At 40.5% G+C, this 26,189-nt stretch overlaps 1 protein-coding gene across 1 annotated transcript in view; it reads right to left on the reverse strand.

Annotated features, from left to right (window-relative positions):
- Nucleotides 1-497: 497 nt before the first annotated feature.
- Nucleotides 498-26,189, reverse strand: part of ndnf (neuron-derived neurotrophic factor) — a 31,321-nt gene continuing 5,629 nt past the window's right edge. The window contains exons 2-4 of the mRNA XM_043702011.2: nt 15,038-15,232; nt 5,672-5,796; nt 498-2,402 (exon numbers count right to left, since the gene is read on the reverse strand). Of these exons, the coding sequence (XP_043557946.1) occupies nt 997-2,402; nt 5,672-5,796; nt 15,038-15,232 (1,726 nt within the window). The 3' untranslated portion in view covers nt 498-996. The remainder of the gene's footprint in view (nt 2,403-5,671; nt 5,797-15,037; nt 15,233-26,189) is intronic.

Consider the following 26,189-nt stretch of genomic DNA (forward strand, 5'->3'; position numbering starts at 1 on the left):
ACTAAATAAATGAAAGTCACCCTTCTCTTTTCTCCTTCTGTCCAAATGGGATACATTGGAACTGTTTTCCACAAACTGCATCTGAAACTGATTATTTAAAAATCCCTCAGATTTCTTAGTCAATTATTACTGGATGTCTTAAGTACTAACATAGTATCACAGCTAATGTCTAATTAGTGAAGATATTAATTAGCCCTTTCAATTTGCCCCATGATCAAAACCAAACTAGCTGTGGGATTTGGCTCATATGTATCTTCTGTTTCATCTTGCGATATATTTTGTCAATTTGTTCATACAATCGTCACAAGAACTGATGAATGTGAGTTTTTTTTATTAGTTCAATAAATATGAAACACCAAACGGACGTGATGCAAGATGCAAGAAACATTGACAAGGTCACCAAACTATACATAAACGATGAGTCCTTGTAAAGAAAACATCAATGCAATTTCTCTCAGCACCAAGCATTAGAAACTGATTCAGAGTGTAGTCAAATAGATAATTAGAATTGTATTTTAATGGGGATGATTCTTAAAGTTTACAATCATAAAAACATAGACATTTAAGACTGAACTTTATTCTTATAAAATAATTTACAGATTTCCTATGTCCTATATTGCATGTACGATTAACAGGGCAGCTAGTTTCAAGCGGCTTGGAAGGTGAAATAATTTAGATGCAGTTCATGCAATGTAGAGGTCAAAAAAACTGACAGCACTTGAGTGATCTCCTGCCACTGTAGACCATTATTATTCAATGTCACATGTGACAAAGGACCTTGCGGTCATGCAGCTACAAAAGCCCAGTGCCATCTGAGTGCATCAGCCTCAGTCTCTTCAAATAACCACTGAATTATGTAAACATAAATATACAAGTTGATATCTTTCTAAATAGTACAAATACATGTTGCAACATCTCAGCTGTATAAGTAGTCAGTCTGTATATTTTCATCTAGTGAAATAGTCCAATAAATTTTTGAGTCTATACATGGAATCACTAACAAGACCTCCTTGTTTTGACCAGTTTGCTTTGATACTTGACCGAGTGGCCCCCATGTCCTATGACATAAACATCCAGAAGGTACGATTTGCCTGGCTGCAGTCCTCTGATTGTCTCTGTCGTCACTGCTTTCTGGAGAATATGACTGTGGAAATATTTGCAGACCACCTTCTCAGATTTCTTTCGGATGTCTGGTCCAATACATTGGTTCTGCTCTCTTTTCTTCTGCTCTTCACTGTAGTTATTTTCCACAAGCTTTTTATAAACACAGAACTTGTTTCGCTCCTGCGTGCCTAGCCAGGCCACTGTGACTGAGGAGCAGGTACGTAGCTTGTCAAAGGCTTTAATGCGTGTGTCTTCAGGTACAGATGGGAAGGGTTGCTTGTTTGGCCTATTGGTGGCTAGGATCTTGAGCATAGATGCACCTTTTTTACTCCCTTTCAGCCGGATCAGGTACTTGGCTTTTGGTTTCCCTCTCAGCTGGAAGTGGCGAACACCTTCCATATTCTGTGAAAGCAACAGCTTCCCATCTCTCCTGACCTGGATTTGGACTGCATCCAGACATGAGTGAACATAAAGCATCATCTTCTGGTGGGAGGAAACTGGAGCAAATCTCAGGAACTTAACACCTTTCCGTTTAATAAAGATGTCAGTCACTTTCCCATCCTTCAGTTCAATTGTCTTCTGCTTAGCTTCTTCCTTGGTTTTTGCAAAGGTTCCAACATAGGCGGTGCTCATATTTGAGTTGGTGTTTACGGCAAAAACGTCAAAATAGTACTGTGTGTCTGGTTTCAGATCAGATACAGTGAAAATGTTTTTGTTGCCAATGCATATCTGCTGAAGATCCACTCTCCGTGCTCCAGCCATCTGCCGTGACACCCATGTGGTGAGCGACTTGACGCCGGTTGTTCGTTCTCTGCCAGGGCCGCTGTCTGAAGTAAAGCCAAAGTATGCAAAATCAAATGGACTGAAATCTAATCCAGGCTTGGGAGCTGTCATAAAGGCATCATCAGCATTCAGTTTTGCTTCCACCGCACAAAGACTCTTAAAGTTGTGCTCCTTATTAATAATCACACAATATTGAATAGGCTGTTGCAGTTGTGAAATGGTAGGACTAGGCTTCCACGTTAATGTGACGGTTGTACGACCAAGAGCAGTCACATCCACCCGTGGGTCATAGGGGAGCTCAGGATAAGGCTGGTCTGACTCAGGAGTGGTTGTAGCATAAACCTTGAAATTTGTATCTTTTTCTGTTGAAATCAGTTCCAAACGGTACAAACCAGAGGGTGAATTGGGTGCTAAGTATGATTCAACATCATTGCCTTTGTATGAGTACAGATCGGTACCTAGTTCATTCAGTACATGCTCTTGTTTCTTCTGCTGGTCTAGTGGTTCTGGGTCTCCTGAGAAGATAAAGAATAAATTAATAAAACGTGATTGTATCTCATGTGCCATTACACTATTCCTAAAATTCCAGTACTGGTTCATTAAATGGATCATTGAATTGTATAATACTTGGAAGAAAGCTCTTATTCTAGGTTCCATGTCCATAGCAATGTTCACAAGTCATTGAAATTCATTCACAGAGGCTTATCTAATTTTTTTTGCATTCATGGGACGTGGGTGTCACTGGCTGGGCCAGCACTTATTGCTCTAGCTGCTCTTGAGAATGTGATGGTAACTGCCTTCTTGAATCATTTCAGGCCATTTAGGGGGTGAAATCCAGGATTTTGCTCCAGTGACAAGGATATATTTCCAAGTGAGGATGGTGAGTGGCTTGGAGGAAATTTGCTGGTGGTGGCGTTCCTACTACCTATGTCCTTTTAGGTGGAAGTGGTCTTGCATTTAGAAGGTGCTAAGGAGTTCTGATGGATTTCTGCAGTGCATCTGATAGATGGTGCACACAGCTGCTTCTGAGTGTTGGTGATGGAGAGAATGGATATTTGTGGATGTGCTGTCACTCAAGCTGGTTACTCTGCTCTGAGTAGTGCCAAGTTTCTTGAATATTTTTGGAGATGCATTAATTTTGTAAATTTGGCCATTTCAAGGACTGGCATTTATGCCGTTTTTGTTGATGTGATTCAAGCACCTAATTTCTTTCAAAGTAATTATATTCACCCAAAATGGTCCAGAAATTGATAATGATTCTCTACCATTCTTTTACATTACAAATTGTCTCCCACACTAACTTTTAATGTCCATTAGACGATGACCAAGTGAATGCTAATATTTTCACTGACTGGCTATCTAATGCAGACTCATGTTTAACGGTGAACATTTTTAAGTAATCAGCATAATAAAGTGAAAAAAAAGAAACTTTCTCCTTTCCTTTCCTTTCCTTTTATTTCCTTTCCGAGTTTCCTTCAAAATTTCTTTAATGATACTAGTGTTGAGGAACAGATAATTGTTGCCTCATAGTGGCTCCAGTGATATCACGGAGGCAGGCACCTTGGACTAGCATGAGAATCAATACCAAATCGGCATGTTCAACTGGTTAAGACCATTCTGTGTTTGGGTGACTCTAGGTCTGTGGTCACACTATCATCCATTAAAGGAATTGGAAAGACTATGCATTCCAGGCGGACCCAACAATGGCATCACTGGAATAACTGGGAAGTAAATTCAAATTAAGTTTGAAAATTCTACAGAGCAAATAACAAATTACATCATCATACTTCATGAGCATGGACAGTGAACAAAAGGTATTTTTCACCTCATTTCATCTCCTTCTAAACGAAATACATTCTAAGTGATTCAGAAAGTTATTTTCTAAAATGGAGACACAGAAGCACTTGTTTTGTATTCCCTGTTTTCATTAATGATCTGTTCGCTGTTCCAGCACTGAAATTGTTGGTACATTAACTGTAATTGCAATAATGCAATAATAGGGCAGCACGGTGGCACAGTGGTTAGCACTGCTGCCTCACAGCACCAGAGTCCTGGGTTCAAATCCTGCCTCAGGCGACTGACTGTGTGGAGTTTGCACATTCTCCCCGTGCCTGCGTGGGTTTCCTCCGGGTGCTCCGGTTTCCTCCCACAGTCCAAAGATGTGCCGGTCAGGTGAATTGGCCATGCTAAATTGCCCGTAGTGTTAGGTGAAGGGCTAAGTGTAGGGGTATGGGTGGGTTGCGCTTCGGCGGGTCGGTGTGGACTTGTTGGGCCGAAGGGCCTGTTTCTACACTGTAGGTAATCTAATCTAAACTACAGCTGAAATCAATTTTTCATTTTCAAATAAGATTGTAACTACATTATGTACAAAAAAAAGAAACAAGAGCTTGTGGATCCAAATATTTATGTGATGTGAGTATTTTGTGAACCGAGACTTCAAAATATGTAGTTCTGTATCAAAATTTGAGTGAAGTATTGATATGATTTCTGAGGACAGCACAAAAGGAAAAAAAAGTTTGTAAGATAGTCCTGCAAGTTTATTTAGGGAAGTTCAAGGTTGTGCAAGCTTGGTGGTAATGTTCACAACACTGTAGAAATGTTTACATTTGCTACTGGTTCCCTTCTGCATCTCTGATGTACATATTTATAAAGATACAGTATTGCAGTGACATTTCAAATGGGCTGCTATCCAAGTCTACATTCTGCAGAATGGGAGGCAAAATGGATAAGAGACAGGTTAGTATGATACCTTAATGGTTCCCGGCTGTGGATATTTCATGGTAAAAGTCTAATTGTCGTTTAGAATGTAAAACGCCAGATACTAACCATTTAGCAGGCGGACATAAAATGGGAAAAATTACCTCCCCTTAACCTGTATGGAATTATGTCACACTCAGTTTCCACTTTACAGAAATTATTTTCTGTTCCTGTTAAAAATAGCGTATACATAAACTGACCCTAATAAATAGATTTTGCTTTACTCTGTTAGGGATGCAAAAGCTGAATTATTAACACTGTGTACATTATAGAACAGGGAGAGAAATTCAGTCTCTTTACATGTAATTAGGGCAAAACAAAAAGCCTTAAAGGATGAATTGTGTCTTACAATTTCTCATGCTCAACCTCCTTCCAAAAGTACAGAAGCTGCCAAATTAGATGTCTCCTTTCCTCTCAATCTACTTTTGATTAATTAGTTGAACTAGTTGAAATTCCTTTAGTCCATCAATGAGTTGCAGTGAGTTATCCAATTGGGATGAGTTGATATTTTCCCCTAAATGTTCTAATCATGAAATACCGATATAAATCCTGTATACCTATTTTAGCTTATGCTATGGAAACTATCCCAGTGATTTTATAAGATCTATAACCTTCAAAATATTTATTTTAGAAATGCAACTTATAAAATATTAGTTGAAACAGGTTTTCTGTTTATGTTGCGGTACATAGTATGTTTCATTGAATTGTTCTGAATTCAAGCTAACATCATCATGGCTGCAACCCAACTTTATTACATTTTGTTTGTCTATTTGTTTATAGGCTTCCAAAGATATCAGTGCTAGATGAAGAATGGACAAGTTTATTTCTATATGCTACCATTCCATATGAAATCAGGAAATTATAAAAATGTAAAGATGTGTGCATATGATACTTCATTCTGTCTTACATATCACACTGATTCATCTTCTCCACAATCTGATTATCGAGCAACTTTAAGTCATGCAATGTAAGTTGATCTTTTCATGATCCGTATTAAGGAATTCCTTTATATTCATCACTGCCTTACCAGAACCTTCTCCACTTGACTCCTCTGGTAGCTCTTGAAGGGTTAGTTTCCATTCTAAGGGTGCATCACATGGTGTCATGGTAATTGACAAAGGTGTATTGTCTTCTTCAACGACAAAGTAATATCTATAAGTTTAATATATGACCAGTTAACATTATTCCTTCATTTGTTTATGTCTTAAATACAGATAATTAGAAAACTAAGATTTTTTTTTAAGTTATGTGAACTGTTGCATGAACAGATACAAAACACAGCAGAAGTACACCATTATAGGGAAGTACATTTATTGTGCTGATTACTTTCATAAATTGAGAAAAGGGAGAAACTTTGGTTAATCAATTGAACCCAGGTGGTTAGTAAGGGACTGTGACTTTGGGCAATGGTATTAAGTGGATAATAATGTATTGACAGCCCATTTTATCAGCTGCCTAATATTCCCTTTAAATAAAAAGAAAAAACAATGATGCAGTGTGTCATGGGTGGTTAATACAACATCGCTCACTCTACATCATAAATCGAAATCGAAAAGTGTGCTGCTGAAAAAGCACAGCAGCTCAGGCAGCATCCGAGCAGCAGGAGAGCCGACATTTCGGGATAAGCCTTTCATCAGGAATGTGGTGGGTGGTGGGCTGAAGGGGGCTGAGAAATAAGTAGGAGGATGGGGGTGGGCATGAGGTAGCTGGGAAGATGCGGTAGGTGCAGGTGCGGGTGATGTTGATAGGTCGGAGGGGGGTGGAGCGGGTCAGTGGAAAGGAAGGTGGAGAGATAGGACAGTTCAAGAGGGCGGTGCCAAGTTGGAGGGTTGGATCTGAGATGGGGTGGGGGAAAGGGAGATGAGGAAAGTAGTGAAGTCGATGTTGATGTCATGTGGTTAGGGGTCCCAAGGCAGAAGATGAGGCATTCTTCCTCGAGACTTTACGTGGCTTGGATTTGGCAGTGGAGGAGGCCCAGGCCTTGCATGTTTTTGGTGGAGTGGGAGGGGGAATTGAAGTGGTTGGCCACGGGGTAGTGGGGTTGGTTGGTGCATGTGTCCCAGAGATGTTCCCTGAATCTAAAAGGATCCTTGATATCCATGGCGGCTTTTTGTCTCTAAAGTGCTGATTTTACAGGGTGGTGGCCCACTCCGTCAGGGCACTCTCCAGAGGAAGACAGTGGGCCGAGAATATTTGAGATTTATAAGCCTCTGCTTTCTTTGTATTCTCTGTGCATGCAGTTCAAATTTTACATTCTGCTTGTGATTTCTGCTTGCTTCTTCTACTAACACCCTTCCAAAACAGTCAGCCTCCACATGTTGTGGTTGTCAGTGACTATTTTCACTCATGGGATCTGGGAGTCACTGGCTGGACCAACATTTATTGCCCATCCCTAGTTGCCCTTGAGAAGGTGGTGGTGAGCTGCCTTTTTGAACTGCTGCAGTCCACCTGCTACAGGATGACCCACAATGCCACTCGGGAGGAAATTCCAAGATTTTGACCCAATGACACTGAAGTGACAGTGATATACTCCCAAGTCAGGATGGTGAGTGGCTTGGAGGGGAACTTGCTGTTAGTGTTCCATATATCTGCTGCCCTTGTCCCTCTAGATATAAGCGGTTGGGGGTTTGGAAGGTGCTGTCTAAGGAATTTCTGCAGTAGATCATGTAGAGGGTACACACTGCCATTACTGTGTGCTGGTGATGGAGAGTGGATGTTTTTTGGATATGGTGCCAATCCAGCAGGCTGCTTTGTCCTGAATTGTGACAAGCTTCTTTAGTGTTGTTGGAGCTAAAATCATCCAGTCAAATGGGGAGTATTCCATCAGACTCCTGTCTTGTACTGGTCGATAGTGGATAGGCTTTAGGGAGTCAGGGGGCTGGTTACTTGTCTCAGGATTCCTCGTTTCTGACCTGCTGTTATAGCCATTGTATTTGCCTGGCTATTCCAGTTCATTTTATGGTCAATGGTAACCCCCACAATGTTGATAGTATGGGATAAGGTAATGGTAACACCTTTGAATGTCAAGATGTACTGGTTAAATTGTCTCTCAGGATATTTGTTATCCTGTATTTGTGTGGCATATGACTCTATGACCGCAAACTTGGGATATTTTCCATGTCTTGTTGCATTTGAACATGAACGGCTCCAGGATCTGTGGAGTCACAAATGGTGCTGAACATTGTGCCATCATCGGCTAACATCCTCACTTCTGACCTTTTGATGGAGAGATCGTCATTTATGAAGTAGCTGAAGATGGTTGGGCCCAGGACACTACATAGAGGAACTCCTACAGAGTTGTCCTCAGGCTAGATGATTGACCTCCAACAACATCAAACATTTCCTTTCTGCTAGATATGAGACTTTAACCAGCAGAGTGTTCCCCTCCATCTTCCAGTTGTCACTGTCAATATCCACCATCCTCAACCCACATGCAGCTACCCTTGTAATATAGCTGTAGGTGCCCCGGAGGTCATGGTCTAGTGGCCAATTCACAGTAAATGTTTCTTTGGGTAAGCAACTCTGACCCATCCAACAACAATGGCCAAACCAGTATAGATGTCATCGGGTTAGGAAGGAGTGTACACAGATAGAATTAGCATGCTGCTGGGTTTGTGACCTTATCCTGAAAGGTTGCCGATGATACGCTTGAGACAACAAATTTGGAAACTATTTGGCTTTTTCTCTCTGCTCACATTTGTGTCGAGGTCACTGTGGTGGGGTACACTATGGATACAGACGTGCTGGATGGATATTCTGGCCTCTCAGATGGGTTGTTGTTTTTTCACACTACCTAATGGATAGAACAACTACAGCATTTGTAATGTGTAACAGCCATGATCGGATTGAATGGCAGAGCAGACTCAATGGGCTAAATGTCCTACTTCTACTCCTATGTCTTATGGTCTGATTAGTGTTTGTCAATGTCAGCATTGAGTGACAAATTGCTGGTGTTTGCAGGACTAAGTTGTGCGAAACTCCAATGTCACGGTGTCAATACTGAGAGATGGCATTCTGGATCATGACATTTTTCTTCTTCATGTAGAAGAAGGAAACTGATGATCAAGCCAAACCATTTTTGTCCATTTGCAAATGAAAGTGTTCTTCAATATAGAATGGTATTCCGGAATTCTCAACACCAAGCAACTGTCTGACAAAAGGGCTTGATAAACCTTTAGGAGAAAGGGAGGACTGCAGATGTTGGAGATCAGAGTTGAGAGTGTGGCACTAGTAAAGCATAGCAGGTCAGGCAGCGTCTGAGGAGCAGGAAAATCACGTTTCATACATAAGCCCTTTATCAGGAATGAGGCCTTAGGCTGAACAGCTTTTCCGCTGTTCTGGTCTGTAAATGAATTCCCTCTGTAGATGGCCTGCAGCATACGAAGGCAGCAAAGAGGAGAATAAGCTAAAGAGCATCACAGCCAAAACACAACTCTCTTTGACCTCACCGCGGGTTTCAATGTTGCCCTATCATGACTGACCTTAACCATTATGTTGCCTCAGAAAGTGGAAACCATATTGAACAGTTTCTCAAGGCAACCAGTTTTCCCCAGGTAGCCTAAATAGACTGCCTCTGCGGACATGGTCAGATGTCTTGGATGTGCCTGAAATTGATAAATACAATACAGGGTACATACTGCTGTCCTTCGTTCAGTCGTTTGTTCTGCTGCTGCTGGACTGAGAAGATCATGTTGTTGTAGATCTTCCAGTTCTGCAGCCACACTCGGAATCAGGATGTGTGGTTACATCTGGTCTTTTTATGGTTTTATATGAAGTGAGAAGCAATATTTAGTGGATTTTCTATAATGGTAACAGATGCGGTTTATAGCAATGCTGATCCACTCTCATGTTATATCTAAACATTCACATTCACATTTACAAGAAACTCTGTTTTAACCAACACCTTATGAATTGGTATTCTTAATAAACCAGCCAAAATAATATGTCTCAAATACTATGAAGTCTACCTCAAATAGCAGATGATTACTGTATTATCGCGATCTCTACGATGTCCAAGTAGCCATTTGAGGGTGTGAGTGAGAAGGCCCTCTGCTGATAAGTTTTATTTAATGTAAAGTTGAATTATTATTTGATTAATTTATGCTGTAAATAAAGAATAGCAGTGATGTTTGTACCCACTGCATTATATTTCTATTACTTAGTATGTGTTTTTTACACTAATTATGTGAACCTTTTGATATCCAGAATATTTGATCAGTTACTACACTTCTGGTCCCATAGGTGTTGGTTATTAAAAGGTTTGCTGTACTTCCAGTCCTGCTATTCTGCAGTAACAATTTTCTACCACAAGAGCCTGTAGTGAGTTACGTGTCAATGTCAAAACATTACTGTTCATTCATGTGTGATCTTGCATTTACCAATAAATTGGCGTAAACAGTGCACATAAAATCTGAAGAAAAACTGCTGGTTCAGTGTCACTCCGAAATCTGCCAACAACCTATTTAATTAGTCCAACAATATAGTTAGCATGGAAAAATACTAGTTGTAAAGTCAAAACTGATACACTAATTGAAAGTTTAGCTGCATGTCTTAATTTCTACAATTTTCATTTTTAGCTGTCCAGGACCCATTCCCTGGAATGTCCTCCCTAAGCTCCTCAACCGCTTTATATAATTGTTCTGTTCATAGGCCTCTTTTACTACATCTTTTTGAACAAGCTTTTTGAAGCCTCCTAATAGCTAGTTTGTCTCCATATCCATTTTCGTCTGATTACACCCCATGAAGCCCTGTGCATAATTTTCCACAGAACTGTATAATTCGAAATTGGTGTTGTTACAGTTTTCCTGAGTGCTATCATTCAGTAACATAATGCATGGTAAAATACACGATTGCACAAGCAGTCTATATGTTTGGTTCTTTATTCAGCACCGTAATCGGCCTCAGTTGGGTGATCATAGCTAAGATGTGGGAGACGGCCGTGGGTTTTGACATCGACCAGTGTGTATTTGGTTAGACATGACAGTACGTGTATGTTTTTCAACAAGAAGAGGACTGCACTGAGGTACAGTATATAGGTATATTCTTACTTGTGTAACTTTATTAGTAACTGAAGTAAACTTAGAACAGGACAAATCCATTTCTGATAGAATTTAAACTGTATTCTGCATCCTGATGCACTTTACTCTGTCTCATAAATATTGTAGCAAAGGAATTGATGACTATTAGGATAGTCCAAAGCCAAAATGAACAAATAGTGCGGAAGACAAAATGGTTCAAATTTGCTGGATCAAATACTGTTAACTGTGAATGGTCAAAATTTCAGTCATAAGATCTGGGGATGCACAGGCAAATAGACATTTTCTTCATTACTTTTAGGAACAGGAACTATTTAATTCATAATTTGCATTCAAACAAAGTGTTTCATTTTCCAATGTAATTCTCGATGGGGGAGTTCACCAGCTCCAAGAATTAGTCATCATTTCATGTTCATTATTGTTTAACTATGGCAATGTGTAATTGTTAGTATAAATTCCTGACTGTAAGTATCCTCTCATATACAATAAATAATGCAATCTTGGGACTAGACAGACTTGCATGAAATCTCTGTTCTCTCAGATCTAATTTTGATTTTTTGCTCATTCTTTCACTGCATGTGAGACCATTGGCTAGGCCAGCTATATAGCCCAACCCTAATTGCCATTAAGAAGGTGGTGGTGAGCAGTCTTCTAAAACTGCTGCAGTTTCAGTGATGAAAGTGCACCCACAGTGTTATTAGGAGAGAATTTTGATGCATTACATTGAAAACAATTCACGATATCATTACAAGTTAAGATGGTACATGGATGGAGAAAATTTGCAGGTGGTGGTGTTCCCATACATCTGTTACCCTTGTCTTTCTGGGGTGAAAGGTTGTACATTTAAACGATCCTTTCATGGAATTTTTAATTCTGCTTAATGGGGAGAGGCTTAATGCAGGGTTTGTAATGGGTCATTCAAGGCAGTTTGGCAGTTGCGGAAGAAGAATTCAAAGGTTACAAGTCATTGAAGAAGGAAATTAGAACAAAAGGGCATTATGTGTTAGGCAGTGCTGCTGTTTGTAGTGCTGTCAAAGACAGTTGCACTACATGGGTTTTGTGTAGTCAAGTTTCAGGGAAGGTTTGAGATTTGTCAGGGCTCAGAGGAAGCCATGTGCCACAAGTGTTTAATCCAGCCGAAAGAGGGTATAGAAAATTCCACAAGCGATATTTGCTGCATGCAACCCAGCAAGATTAGAGCTCAGAGAAAATCCAGGAACAGTGCTGGCTTGGTGAAGCTAGCTCTCAGTGAAAAGCTGGAGTTGTGCAATGAATAACAAGTGGAGCGCACTTTCTAGAGTCCAGGAGGGAGGGCAGCGATCCAGGAAAGGGAGGGATCAACCAGGACAGGAGCAAGCTTTAAGGCAGTCAATGATGGATCGACTCGGAGTTTCAAGGCCTTGTGGAAAAAGTGAAGAATCGTGATTCCTTGTGAAGTTTAATGAGATTTGATGACCAATAACATCAATAGCATCTTGGAGGGGAGTTACGGAGAAATCTGTTTTGAGCATATTTGCTTTTTGATGTATACTGTAGGATGTTTGACCAGTTTGATACCCATAAGGATTACTATTCTGATGTTGGAATGAATGTTGTATGTTCAAAACCATGGAATATTATGCCTTTATTCTCTTAGAAAGTCTCTCCGATTTCTCACTTTGTCTACTCAAAGAGAAAAAGGTTAATGGTCTCTAGCCAGATAATAAAATAGTCGAGAGTGTGGTGCTAGAAAAGCACAGCAGGTCAGGCAGCATCCGAGGAGCAGGAGAATCAATGCTTCGGGCAAAAGCCCTTCATAAGGAATGAGCCTCTTTTGAAATTCATTTTGAATTTCAAAAGTAGATCATAGATCATATATTCTCTCTTGCTTGGTATATGTGTGGTGAAAATATTGTTTGCCATTTATTAATGTTGCCCAGGTATAGCTGGCTACATATTCTATTGTTTCAGACTGCTTCAGAGTCTGAGGAGTCACAAATGGTTCTCAACATTGTGCAAACATCAGCAAATATCCACAATTCTGGTTTTGAGGTAAAGTATTTGATGAAGCTATGGAAAATGCTTTGGGTTTAGGACTCTGCTACAAAGAACTCTGTGGAGATGTCCTGAAATTATGACATTTGACCTCTAACAACTGCAACCATCTTTCTTTGTGCTCCAACCACCGGAGAGTTTTACCCCGATTCTAACTGACTTCAGTAGATCTTGGGCTTCCTAATGCCATATTTAGTCAAATGCTACCTTGATTTTTATGTTTTGAGCAAGACTGCAATTAAGTCAGGAGCCAAGAGCATCTGGTAGGGACCAAACTGAGCATCAGTGAGCAAGTTATTGCTGTGTAAGTACCAATTGCTAGCATGGATCAATGACACCTTCCACCACTTTGCTGATGATGGAGGGTAAACTGAGAAGTTAATTGATGGATTTGGATTAGCATGGCTCTTTTCTGGACAAGATGCACTTGGAGACTTTTCTGCATTGGGGATGATGGTGGCAGACAACATAACATCACTGGGCTGGTAAACTAGAGGCACAGAGCTTGAATTCATGACAGCATTTAAAATTAAATGAATTAATTCAGAATTGAAAACTACTCTCAGTACTGGTGACCATGAAATGATCATTAATTTTTGAAAAAAAGCATCTGATTTGCTAATGTCCTTTACAGAAGAAAATGTTCCATTCTGCATCTGACTGCAGACCTACTGCAGTCTGATTGGCTCTTACCTGCTCTCTGAAATAACTAAAAAGCCAAAGTTAAAGGTAATGAGGGAATGACAAAAAAAAAGAAAAAAATATATGGGTTGTTATTTTGGAGCAGTGCTGGAAGGACATAATTAATTTTGTAGCAGAATTATTCACTACCACTACAAATGCCCATGGCAGTATCCAGTGCCTTGAACCATTCGGTGATGTCATGTAAAGTGAATTGACATGGTTGATGTTTGGCGTCTTCAATGCTGGAGATTTCAGGAGGAGACCAAATAGATAATCCACCCTACAATTCTGACTGAGGTTGGTGCAAATGTTTCAACTTTCCTCATGTGCACTGATGTAGTGGGTAAAGAGTGTGGTGCTAGAAAAGCACAGCAGGTCAGGCAGCATCCAAGGAGCAGGAGAATCGATGTTTCAGGCATAAGCCCTTCATCAGGAATGACCTGATCTACTGGACTCTCCCACCCTTAAGGATGGAGGTGCTCGTGAAGGATTCTTCACTGGTTAGATATTTAATTGTCACCCACTATTCACGAATGAATAAAAGTGGCAGGACTGCAGAACTTTGGTCTACATGCAAACATACAGATTAGGAGCAGGAGTAAGCCATGCAGCTCCTTGAGCCTGATCTGTCTTGTTGTAAGATCATGGTAGATCTGACTTGCAACCTTGAATGGTCACCTACTCTTAATAAGAACCTATCTATCTCTGTCTTAAAAATATTTAAGAACTCTTCTCCTCCCCCACCCGACTTATGACCCTTAAAATAAATCACATTTGGCTCATTTCTGTTTTAAATGGGTAACCCCTGATTATTAACAGTGACCCTTAGTTATCAATTCTACCATAAACAGGAAAGATCCTCTCAACATTTATCTTGTCGAGGCTCCTCAGGATCTTAGATACAATCAAGTCACCTGTTAGGCTTCTACATGCCAGCCAATGCGAGCTGAGCCTGTCTGACATCTTCTCATAAAACAAACCCCATTCCATGTATTAGTTTGGTAATCTCTGAACTGCCTCCAATGCATTGACATCCTTCTTTGAATAATTGTTAAACAATACTGTGCACTGACACACCAGGGTTTTGCATAAGTGAAACAAAACTTCCCTACTTTTGTATTTTAATCCTGCTAAATGATAACATCTGATTAATTGGTTGTAGATTATGAAATGGTTAATGGTTAGTTCTGCCTATTGCATGTGTTTGCCTTGTTGGCATACAAATAGCCCTGCAATATTGCTTCACCAAGTTGACACTTCACTTTTCCATATACAAGGTGTTGCCTCCAACATGCTTCCTACACTGTTTACTGAGCTAATCGTCATTCCCCCTTCAACTTGCAGCTTGATGATAATGATAGAGTCGTGATAGGTGAGACCTTCAACTTACAGATTGTGGTTGAATGCAATTCTGCTTTTGCTGATAGTCCACAGTGCCTCAGGTAAGTTCAGTTCTGAGGTGGTAGATCTGTACTAAATATACCCCATTTAGCATGTCATAGTGTCACACACAAACAAACCAATGGAGGGTGTGCTCAGTGTGTATACATGACTAGGTCTCCACAAGGACCAAGCATGGGTCACTGCTACCATAAACATATTACTCTAACTTCTATCCTTAAACCCTGGGAGTAAATTACCTTTTAGGCGTATCCCGGAAGAGAAAGCCGCTGATCTCAGCACCATCAGGGATAATAGATGAGTCATGGAAGAGAGACTTGTCTTGTAGCTGCATCTGGAAGAGCTCCTCATCTCTGGTGGGTAGCTTCTGAGTCCTGGAATTTGTTGCTAAGAGCAGCAATGATGTCACTGCCCAGGACATTATTAACATAATCCTAAACCAAAGACAATACAATTATTAGGTAGGTATTAACAACTTTTGAAAAACAGAAGATGTACTGATTTCATGACTTTTTAAAAATATCATCATTTCTAGAAGACAAATTAAATCACTGTGCTCTAAGAAGAACTAGCACTATGTGTTCTTTTGAAATTCACACACAGGATGTGAATGTCACTGGCTAGCCCAGCATTATCGCTTATTCCTATTTGCTGTTGAGAAGATGGTGGTGAGTCCCTTCCTTGACCCATTGCAGTCGATGTTCTAAATGAAATAATGATATATGATGGATCATTACAGGTTTAGAAACATCTCCCAGTCACTAGGCAATAAGTTTGCAATGGTACCCATTGAAAATATTATGAAATATATCTTATAATGAGTACTCATGTGGGTCTGCAAATGTACATCTTCATCTCTCGTTCCTTACACCCTCACCAACACAGATATTTGCTTTTTGATTAAAAATTGGACAGGAGAAAAGAAACTTTCTGAAGTTCCATTCTCATTTTAAATAAAATATATTTTAGGTGGATAAATTGAAGTTATTATTTTCTGGATTAACTAGCTCTCTTAACATATTAATTCAAAATCCATCCCCCAACATGAAACAGGCCACCAGAGAGACCATGTGAGCCCCAGAGAGGCAACTGCCATGACCAGTTAGCCTCAGTGATCCTTTACTAAGGAGAAGCAAAAGGAAATTGCTATTTAACGATTGCAAGTTTGTAGGAGATTCAAGCTCAATTTAAAAAGTCAACATTAAAGATTTAGTCTCTTAAATGAAAAATAACCAAATATATGAGGTTGGTGTCTGTGAAATCAAACCTTAACAAAATGGCAAAATCAGAGTGAAGAAAACTGGGGGAGAAAATGTTCACACCATAATAATGCACACTAGTTATTTGAGTTATATTTTCATTTATTGTTATTGTTGTTTTATTTGATTTTTATCTTATTTCATTCATTCTCCTCCATTTTAATTTTCCAAAAAGGATTGATACAGTATTTTGTATTCTCCATTCTGTTCATCTCAAAATAAAAATAAGGAAAGAGGCATGATGTTTGGAATGGGTGGGGAAATGGAAAGATTAACTTTCACTCAGAGTACAAGTAAACTAATAACACTGAGATTCTAGATGGAGACACAATGATACCTAGTAGGGGGCATTGCCCTCTCTGCCTTTTCTGGCTCTTCTCCTGCTGTGAAGGAAATTCCTTTCATAATTCACAATTAAAAATTGATAACTTTGAGGAAGTTATTGCCCAGGAGATCCTGTCAAAATAATGTGCACACAGAACTCTCAAAGAGGATCTATGGAGTGAAGAATATATTCCCCAAGTGAAGAATAACTGATAATGAGAGAATCAGCTATTACTTCCTCACAAGTGTAGCGTTTTACATTACATTGCATTATTTCTTTTCCATTTGTATGCACTGATGTTTCTCTCAAAGTGGAAAATTTATAAAGCTAGTAAATGTTTTGAAGCTCATCATCTTAAAAATAAAGATGGAAGGGGGTAATTTTCTGACTTTGTGCTCTCGGTAATGTTTTCCATCAGGAAAGTACAGTTTAAAAATTAACCCTGTAAACAGCAGAACCATGATAACTACAAACTACCCATCTCCTCACCATCCTCCCTGTGTTCTGTCTCAATAAGCCATTATTGAACTTAATTAGTGTTTTGTCAGTCCCTTCTCAAAAGTACTTCCACTATCAAAAGTCAAAGTAAGACCACTTGGGTTGTCATGACCAATGTGGCAGTTCTTCTGGAGGATGTTACACACGGATTTCATTTGTTCGCTGTACTGGCACACACAACATTTGAGAGTTGTTGGAAAATCATACAGCCGCAAGATCACATTTTTGAGAAGAACTGTGATGAGGTGAGATACCCACTGGCAGTGCATAATTGGGCAATTAACACTTTAATGCTTCTTTATTGGGCTTTTGTTTCTGTAAACTGTCTCCAAGCACACTTTTCTGGATTGAAATACATTCATAGACAATTAATGTGTAGTAGTTACTAAATGGGTAAGTCAATATAGTAGCTAAGCATTGTTTTAGGTACATACTTTTAATCTTTTTTGTCTTTATACTAAAAAGTTAAAAGTATTATCCTAACATCATATTGATATCCCAATATTTTGTGCTTTTTGGCTGAGACATCCTCATCAATTTTAATCCCTTCTGGCAATTTTTCAATTTAACTAGAGTTGTGGGGAGGAAAGATGATGATCTAATCCATATCATTATTACATGTCTCGTCATATAATTGTTCAGCATTTATTATTACAAGGATACATTTTATACACCTCAAAATCATTTTTCATGGCAAGATCTGCTGAACAGAAAGCTGCAACTAAATAGAGTGTGTTAAATGGAAATGATAGGGCTCCATCACATGCAGACAGGAGGCAGGCAGCTTGGATCTTTGGCCTGCAATTTCCTCCCTGGGCACAACTTGAGGATGCAGTCATCCTCATAATGATCCTGATGAAGTTAAGTTCAAGTTTCCTGCCAATCCTATTACAATATATCCAAAGGTGAAAATGGGCATTAAACAAATAAAACAATTGGACCTAAAGAGTCAAACTCACACCTATTTTTTGTTAAGTATGAAGATTAAAGTTTCAACCAACCATTATTTATGCATTTTAACCATTGCATGTTTAAGAACCTGAAATTGAGGAAGATTTGCAAATTTAAGTGCAACCTTTAGAGCTGTTATAAAGATGTAAACAGAAAATACAGTATGGGTCTCAGTCAGGATAATTGGGTTTTTTTTAATCAAGACATTGCAGTAGAACACCAGACAAATTACTTTGTTTCCTGCTGTGTCTGAAAATCTGGTCAAAATTTCAACAGAGACTTTGATCAAGTGCAATTTCAGGAAACTGACATATCAAGCTCTGTAATTTAGAATGTGGTCATTATCATTGTCGGGAATGTATTTAGGAGGCGAGATCAATAGAGGTTTGTAAAATTTGAGTATCTTGCCCATATGCCTACATCGGACTAGTGTTTAAAGCTATGCAATCTTTGAGGTCACATATTTGCTTTTCCTCCAGTTAATATATCTCTGATACACAAAAAATTACAACCCATGGTTGTTTTATCCTAATCTACTCCATTACGACGATTGTTTTTGTTCATGCTATTATCAGCTGATGCTCCATTAAAGTTTGGATTAAAGATTCCTAGGCTCTGATAAACAGACTTCTGTTAAGAAAGAGAACACCTTTGTTTCCTATTAACTTGTTAACTACAATATTAGTGGGTTAGATATACTTCCATACAAAACATGTGGTAATGTACAAACCTATATACTTACATATTCATATATATACATGCATACACTTACATGTACACAAATACTCTCATGTAACCCCACAATGGAGATCAATAAACAGATGCTAAGCATAAAATAATGAGTACAATGTATGATTTACATTTAAATATCACCTTCAGTATAGGAAAATATCACAAAGCACTTCAGGGGAATATAGTAAAATAAAAAGTTAACACAGAAATATGTCCGTACACTCATCTATACGTGTATGTTCAATGGTAGCCTGTGAACCAAGGCTGAAAATGTGTTGCTGGAAAAGCACAGCAGGTCAGGCAGCATCCAAGGAGCAGGAGGATCGACGTTTCGGACATAAGCCCTTCTTTAAGGCACCAATTTTATTAGGAGAACAAACTTTGAAATGACAGTAATAAAGATTCAGCTAAGATGGACTGAAGTAAAGATTCAACATAATTTCTTTGCATTCTTCTCAATGCTTTTATTTATAAAGCCCAGAAAACTGAAAATCTTATTAATTGCTTTTTCACCCAAAGCTGCACCTTCAATGAGATGTGCATACCTACTCTCAGGTCGCATGCTCCTGCATACTAACACACAGATAAACATACCAATTAAGAGCAGGAGTAAGCCACTCAGTCCCTCATGCCTAGTCAAATTATTCATGAAGATCATTGCTGATGCGATAATTTCACATTCCTACCTCGGAAGGAATGTGAAATTATCGCATCAGCATATCTCAGAGCTCCGCAATCTCTCACCATTTAGATAACGTAGAAACATAGAGCAGATGACGGTCAACTGGTCCATCACGTCTTCTTCATCATTCAACATGATCATGCCTGATCCTCTATTTCAATAGCATTTTTTTTATTAGATTACTTACAATGTGGAAACAGGCCCTTCGGCCCAACTAGTCCACACCGATCTTCCGAAGAGCAATCCACCCAGACCCATTCTCCTACATTTACCCCTTAACCTAACACTACGGGCAATTTAGCATGGCCAATTCACCTAACCTGCACATTTTTGGACTGTGGAAGAAAACCGGAGCACCCAGAGGAAACCCAAGCAGACACGGGGAGAATGTGCAAACTCCACACAGACAGTTGCCTGAGGCGGGAATTGAACCAGGGTCTCTGGCACTGTGAGGCAGCAGTGCTAACCTCTGTACCACTGTACAGCATTCTAGCACTTTCTCCTCATACACCTTGACACCTTTACCATTAAGAAATCTATTTCTTTCTTAAGTATATTCAATAATTTGACCTTCTCAGTCTTCGGTGGTCAAAAATTCAACAGGTTTTCCAAGCTCTGAATTAAGAAATTTCTCTTCAGCTTAGTCTGAAATGGCCTAGCATATACCCAGAGCCCAAACCTTTAATCTGATCCTCCACAACCAGGGGAAACATTATCCCTGCATTCAGTCTATCCAGCCCTCTGAGCATTTTATACATTTTAATGAACTCTCCTCTCATTCTTTTGAACTCTAAAGATTACAGGCACAACTGACCCAATCTCTCCTCATGTAGCCAATGTACCAACCCAGAAATCCATCTGGTGAACTTTAGCTGCTGAAAGTATATATGTTCTTGATAAGGAGACAAAATCTGCACACAATGCCTCATGTGTGATCTCATCAAGTTCCTGTAAAGCTGCCGTAAGACATCTCTACTTTCAGACCCAAACCCTCTTGCAATAAAGACCTCTATACCACTTTCCTTCTGAACTGCTTGCTGCAACTATGTGGTGACTTTCAGTGACTGCTGGACAACAACACCCAGATCCCTTTGTAAATCATTATTTTCCAACCTATTTCCAATTAATTAATACACTTCCATTTTGTTTTTCCTACCAAACTGGACAATGTTCCATGTTACACTTCATCTGACATGTATTTTCCCACTTAACTGGTCTAAATTGTCCTGAAACCTCTTTACGATCTCCTTATCAGCCATACTCCCATCTAGTATTGTGTTGGATGATTTTGCATTCTGCCTGCTAAAATGGACCATTTTACATTTTCCAATTTCCAGTTGCCAAATCTTTACATACTCACTTAACCAATCTATGCACAATAGAAGCCATCCTCTACCCTTAACGTACTCTCCCACCTATTTTTGTGTCAATAGCAAATTTAATAACCATATCTTTGGTCCCTAAGGTAGTTGTGATTCAGTGGTAGTGTCCCTACCTATGAGCCAAGAGGCCGGTTCAATTCTCATTTGCTCCAGTAGGTGTAATAACATCTCCAAACAGGTCGATTAGAAAATATCTAGCTTTCATCTCTTAACTACTGAGTTATAGAAACATGGAACTGTTGAAAACTTTACAACCCTTTTAGTATTGCATCCTTTATTTTTAATATTTCTTGGCTCTTCCTCCCAAAATTCTCTGCAGTAAATGTCACTTACCATGTAAATTTCCACTGAAGATTATCACTATCTTCCCACAGTTTACAATACACCCACGTTTGAAGTAAACTGCATCCAGCTAGCCTCAGAAACTAAAATAAAATCATCCCTCTGATCAATCCAACAAAGCCCTGCATGTGAGGACAGTATAAACATCAGAGTTTACATTTGTTTGAGAACCCACGACTTGCATTATTTGGAGATGAATCACAGGATCACCAATGACCAGGACGTGAAAAGTACACATTAGTTCAGGCCCTTGTTATTTCTGGACCTGCCTATTGCAATGAACTCCTTACCTTCCCTCTCCCAAAACCTGCAAGGCATCCAAAACAATCCTGCCCACGTCCAAACTCACACCATCCCTTTGCACTTGCCCTCTGTGCCTGTGCTTAAAACTCTCTCCTGCCTGTCACAGGTTTGCCTGACCTAGTCCTTCCTGTCTGTGTAATTGCCTCCAGTTTAACAGTAGTGTGACTCCTTTACCCCACCAGCAGGGTTGCCGCTTGCACATTCTTCTTCAGCACACTCCTTATAAATGGCATCTTTCACCAGGTTTTTGCTCATCTGTCCTAATGCCTTTCTTTATGTGTCTTTGATGTCAAAGCCCGCCTGATCATAATACTCCGGTGAAATGCCTTAGGACATGTAGCTCTCCACGGTCACACATCCGCATACAGCAGAGCTACTTGAGAAAGACAAACTGTATTTTGCAGGAGTTAGGGATGAAATCGCTTATTTTTCAGTAGAAAATACATCGGTTGTTAATGCTTAGTTAAATGAAAAGACCTTTATCCACAGTTTGCCCTTTCTTGGATAACTTATCACCCCATTGTACTCAATGGACCGACCCATAGAAGTGGATTGTATTGAAGTACTGGAGGCACTGGGCGGCTGGGAGAGGAGCGGATGTAAGATATAGCATCCAATCTCCAGAATACATTGATCGTTGCCATGACCCCTCACAAAGTCAGGCATCTGATGGGATAGGGTCAGCACCTCGGGTGAGGCTGGACGCGGACTGTCAGTTGATATTTACTCCCGGAGCACGCCCTCCACCGCGCTCTGCAAATATCTCTTGCATCTCCAGACATTGCTTTTATTTATGAATGCCTGTGTTTTCTCTCTCTCTCTGGATCAATGACTGGTGATGGAAGGTCTTCCCTTGCGCCCTGTTGGCGATTGTCTAACACTTTGTCATTTGGTGCCGGCTTTAAGCGCCTGGCCTCCTTATGAACCCAATAAACATATTTCTTGACAAGTTCATTTCCACGCCACTTCGCTTTTTTACGGTTTTTCATTATCCGGCCTCAGTTAACAGCAGCGAGCCGCGCTGCTGGTGCCTGGACACATCGCCCTCCCGTTGATCCAGTTAAAGGGGCAATGCAGGCACATCTGGGCACTGTGTGCAGGCTCATGTTCAACTGCATGCCCCATGTCAAAGGCCGCTACTTGATCGTTTTCATCATGAAACGTGCCTCTCGGAATTGTCAGCGTTATTCCGGCTGTGAATTGCATATATTGATACTATCATTTCGAAAGTTCAGATTTTACAAATGTTCCTGCACACAGACAGGAGGCTGACTTAATTGCCATTGGCACATCAGGTAGACTGCCCTTTTTCAACGTACAGCAGGCAGCTAACGCGCTTCGGGGAACATCATTATTCCCACTCAGAGCAGAAATATGAAAGTTGTAGCTGTCACGAATGAGATTGGGTTACAGCTCTGTCTATCTGTCAGTATATACTCTATTACATTCTCTGCTTATGTTGGATTACAGTCTCCCTCTGAGTGAATGCTGAATTACAGTCTCTCTAACTGTGTTTGTGTTTTGGTTAGTAACTCTGTGTGAGTGCATGTCACAGTCTCTTTCTCTCTCTCTCTCTCACGCACACTGTGCATGTATGTTACCTTCTCTGCCTGTGTGACTGTATGTTGGGTTACAGTCTCTGTGTGTGTATGTGGGGTTACAGCTCTGACTGTGTGAGTGTATGTTGGCCTACAGTCTGACTGTGTGGGTGTATGTTGGGTTACAGTCTGAAACTGTCTGGGTGTATGTTGGGTTACAGTCTCTCTGACTGTGTGAGTGTCTGTTGAGTTACAGAGCTGAAAATGTGTTGCTGGAAAAGCGCAGCAGGTCAGGCAGCATCCAAGGAACAGCAGAATCGACGTTTTGGGCATGAGCCCTTCCTGAAGAAGGACTCATGCCTGAAACGTCGATTCTCCTGCTCCTTGGATGCTGCCTGACCTGCTGCGCTTTTCCAGCAACAGATTTTCAGCTCTGATCTCCAGCATCTACAGTCCTCACTTTCTCCTCTCTGTTGAGTTACAGTCTCTCTGACTGTGTGAGTGTCTGTCAGGTTACAGTCTCTAACTATGTTGGTGTATAGAATCATAGAGTCATAGAGATGGACAGCATGGAAACAGGCCCTTCGGTCCAACTCATCCATGCCGATCAGATATCCCAACCCAATCTAGTCCCACCTGCCAGCATCTGGCCCATATCCCTCCAAATCCTTCTATTCATATACCCATCCAAATGCCTCTTAAATGTTGCAATTGTACCAGCCTCCACCACTTCATCTGGCAGCTCATTCCATACACGTCCCACCCTCTGTGTGAAAAAGTTACCCTTTAGGTCTCTTTTATATCTTTCCCCTCTTACCCTAAACCTATGCCCTCTAGTTCTGGCTCCCCAACCCCAGGGAAAAGACTTTGTCAATTTATCCTATCCATGCCCCTCATAATTTTGTAAACCTCCATAAGGTCACCCCTCAGCCTCCGACGCTCCAGGGAAAACAGCCCCAGTCTGTTCAGCCACTCCCTAAAGCTCAAATCCTCCAACCTTGGCAACATCTTTGTAAATCTCCTCTGAACCCTTTCAAGTTTCACAACATCTTTCCAATAGAAAGGAGACCTGAACTGCACGCAATATTCCAACAGTGGCCTAACCAATGTCCGTACAGCCGCAACATAATCTCCCAACTCCTATACTCAATAGTCTGACCAATAAACGAAAGCATACCAAATGCCTTCTTCACTATCCTATCTACCTGTAACTCCACTTTCAAAGAGCTATGAACCTGCACTCCAAGGTCTGTTTGTTCAGTAACACTCCCTAGGACCTTACCATCAAGTGTATACGTGCTGCTAAGATTTGCTTTCCCAAAATGCAGCACCTCACATTTATCTGAATTATACTCTATCTGCCACTTCTCAGCCCATTGGCCCATCTGGTCAAGATTCTGTTGTAATCTGAGGTAACCCTCTTCGCTGTCCACTACACCTCCAATTTTGGTATCATCTGCAAACTTACTAACTGTACCCCTTATGCTCACATCCAAATCATTTATGTAAATGACAAAAAGTAGAGGACCCAGCACTGATCCTTGTGGCACTCCACTAGTCATAGGCCCCAGTCTGAAAAACAACCCTCAACAATCACCCTCTGTCTTCTACCTTTGAGCCAGTTCTGTGTCCAAATGGTTAGTTTTCCCTGTTGTCCGTGAGTGTTGAGTTATAGTCTCTCTGGCTATGCAAGTGCATGTTGGGTTACAGTCTCTCTGACTGTGTGAGTGTCTGTTGAGTTACAGTATCTCTGTTTGAGTGTATGTTGGGTTACAGTCTCTGACTCTGTGGGTGTATGCTGGGTTACAGTCTCTGTGTGAGTGTATGTTGGGTTAAGGTCTCTCTGACTGTGTGAGTGTATGTTGGGTTACAGTCTCTGACTGTGTAAGTGTATGTTGGGTTAAGGTCTCTTTGACTGTGTGAGTGTACGTTGGGTTACAGTCTCTGACTGTGTAAGTGTACGTTGGGTTACAGTCTCTGACTGTGTGAGTGTATGTTGGCTTGCAGTCTCTGATTGCATGAGTATATTGGCCTACAGTCACTTTCTAACAGTGTGAGTACATGTTGGGTTACAGTCCCTCTGCAACTGTGTGGGTATATGTTGGCTTACAATTTCTCTCTGGTTGTATGTGTTGGTTTACAGTTACTCTCTCTCTGACCCTACTAGTGAATGGTGGGTTATAATTACTATGTCTGATTGTGAGTGTCTCACTGTGCGAGTGTACACTGGGTAACAGTCTATGCCTGTGAGTGTATATACTGGGTAGCAGTCTCTGCCTGTGAGTGTATAATGGATAAGTCTCTTTCTGACTGTGTGTGTATTTTCAGTTAGTCTCTCTGTCTCTGTGAGTGCATGTTAGATTATGATCTCTGACTGTGAGACTGTATGTCGGATTGCAGTCTCTCTCTCTCTCTCTCTGTGAGTGTATATTGGGTTACAATCTCTGACTGTGTGTATATTTGGTAAGTCTTTTTGTCTCATTCTATGTGTATGTTGGGTTGCAGTCTCTGTGAGTGTATGTTTGATTACAGTCTCTGTGTGAGTGAATGTTGGGTTCCAGTCACTCTGTGACTGTAAGTTGGTTAGAGTCTCTGTATGTCTCTGATTACAGAATCTGAGTGTACTTTGGGTTACATTCTCTCTATGAATGTGGTTTGGAGCATTGCACCCTTCTCTGTGCGTTTGGGTTAAAAACCCCTTCTCTCTCGCTGTGCTATGTGATTTTGGTTTATCGTCTGTGTGTCTAAGTCAAGAGTACCTCTTACTCTGAACATACTTGTGTTGTGGTCACAGTCTGGCCCTGAATGTGTGAATCTACGCTTCGGATTAGAGCCCACTCCTCCGCCTCTCTTTCACTCTATGTCAGTGTTGGAGTCGTGTGTTCTCCTTTGGTCACGATGCAGCCTGTTTTCCGATCTGAATTGCTTACATGGTGGTTATGGACCTGCGATGGGAACTCTGACTAATACTTCTGTTAGTGAGATTCAGTCAAGGGTTTACTCCGTCCTGTGCCCCAGATGCAACTTGCAGCGTCTGGCATTTGCCGAACAAACGGTGAAAGACAATTGCTGTGGTCAAATCTTGCATGGACAGAGCTGAGATGAACCTAAACACGTCATTGTCGAAAACACACGGTTTAGCTGAAAGCTCGACATCTGGAACAAATAAGGTTCAGCATTTTCTGATAAGGAATGGAGCAGAAACGATTCGGAAGTACAGATAGACGATTATAAGGCAGTGCAACAGAGATTGTTAACTTGTTCTGCAGCCTTTTATGTGACACTGTAATTAAATAAACAAAGGAATTCGAGAAGACCGCAGAGGTTTGATGCCAGTTTGGAATTCCCCATGTTCAGCGTGAACTGGAAAGTGCACCCC

This window comes from Chiloscyllium plagiosum, unplaced genomic scaffold (assembly GCF_037043375.1).
Source record: "Chiloscyllium plagiosum isolate Xiang-an unplaced genomic scaffold, Cpla_swu_hap1 HiC_scaffold_1, whole genome shotgun sequence".
NCBI lineage: Eukaryota > Metazoa > Chordata > Chondrichthyes > Orectolobiformes > Hemiscylliidae > Chiloscyllium > Chiloscyllium plagiosum.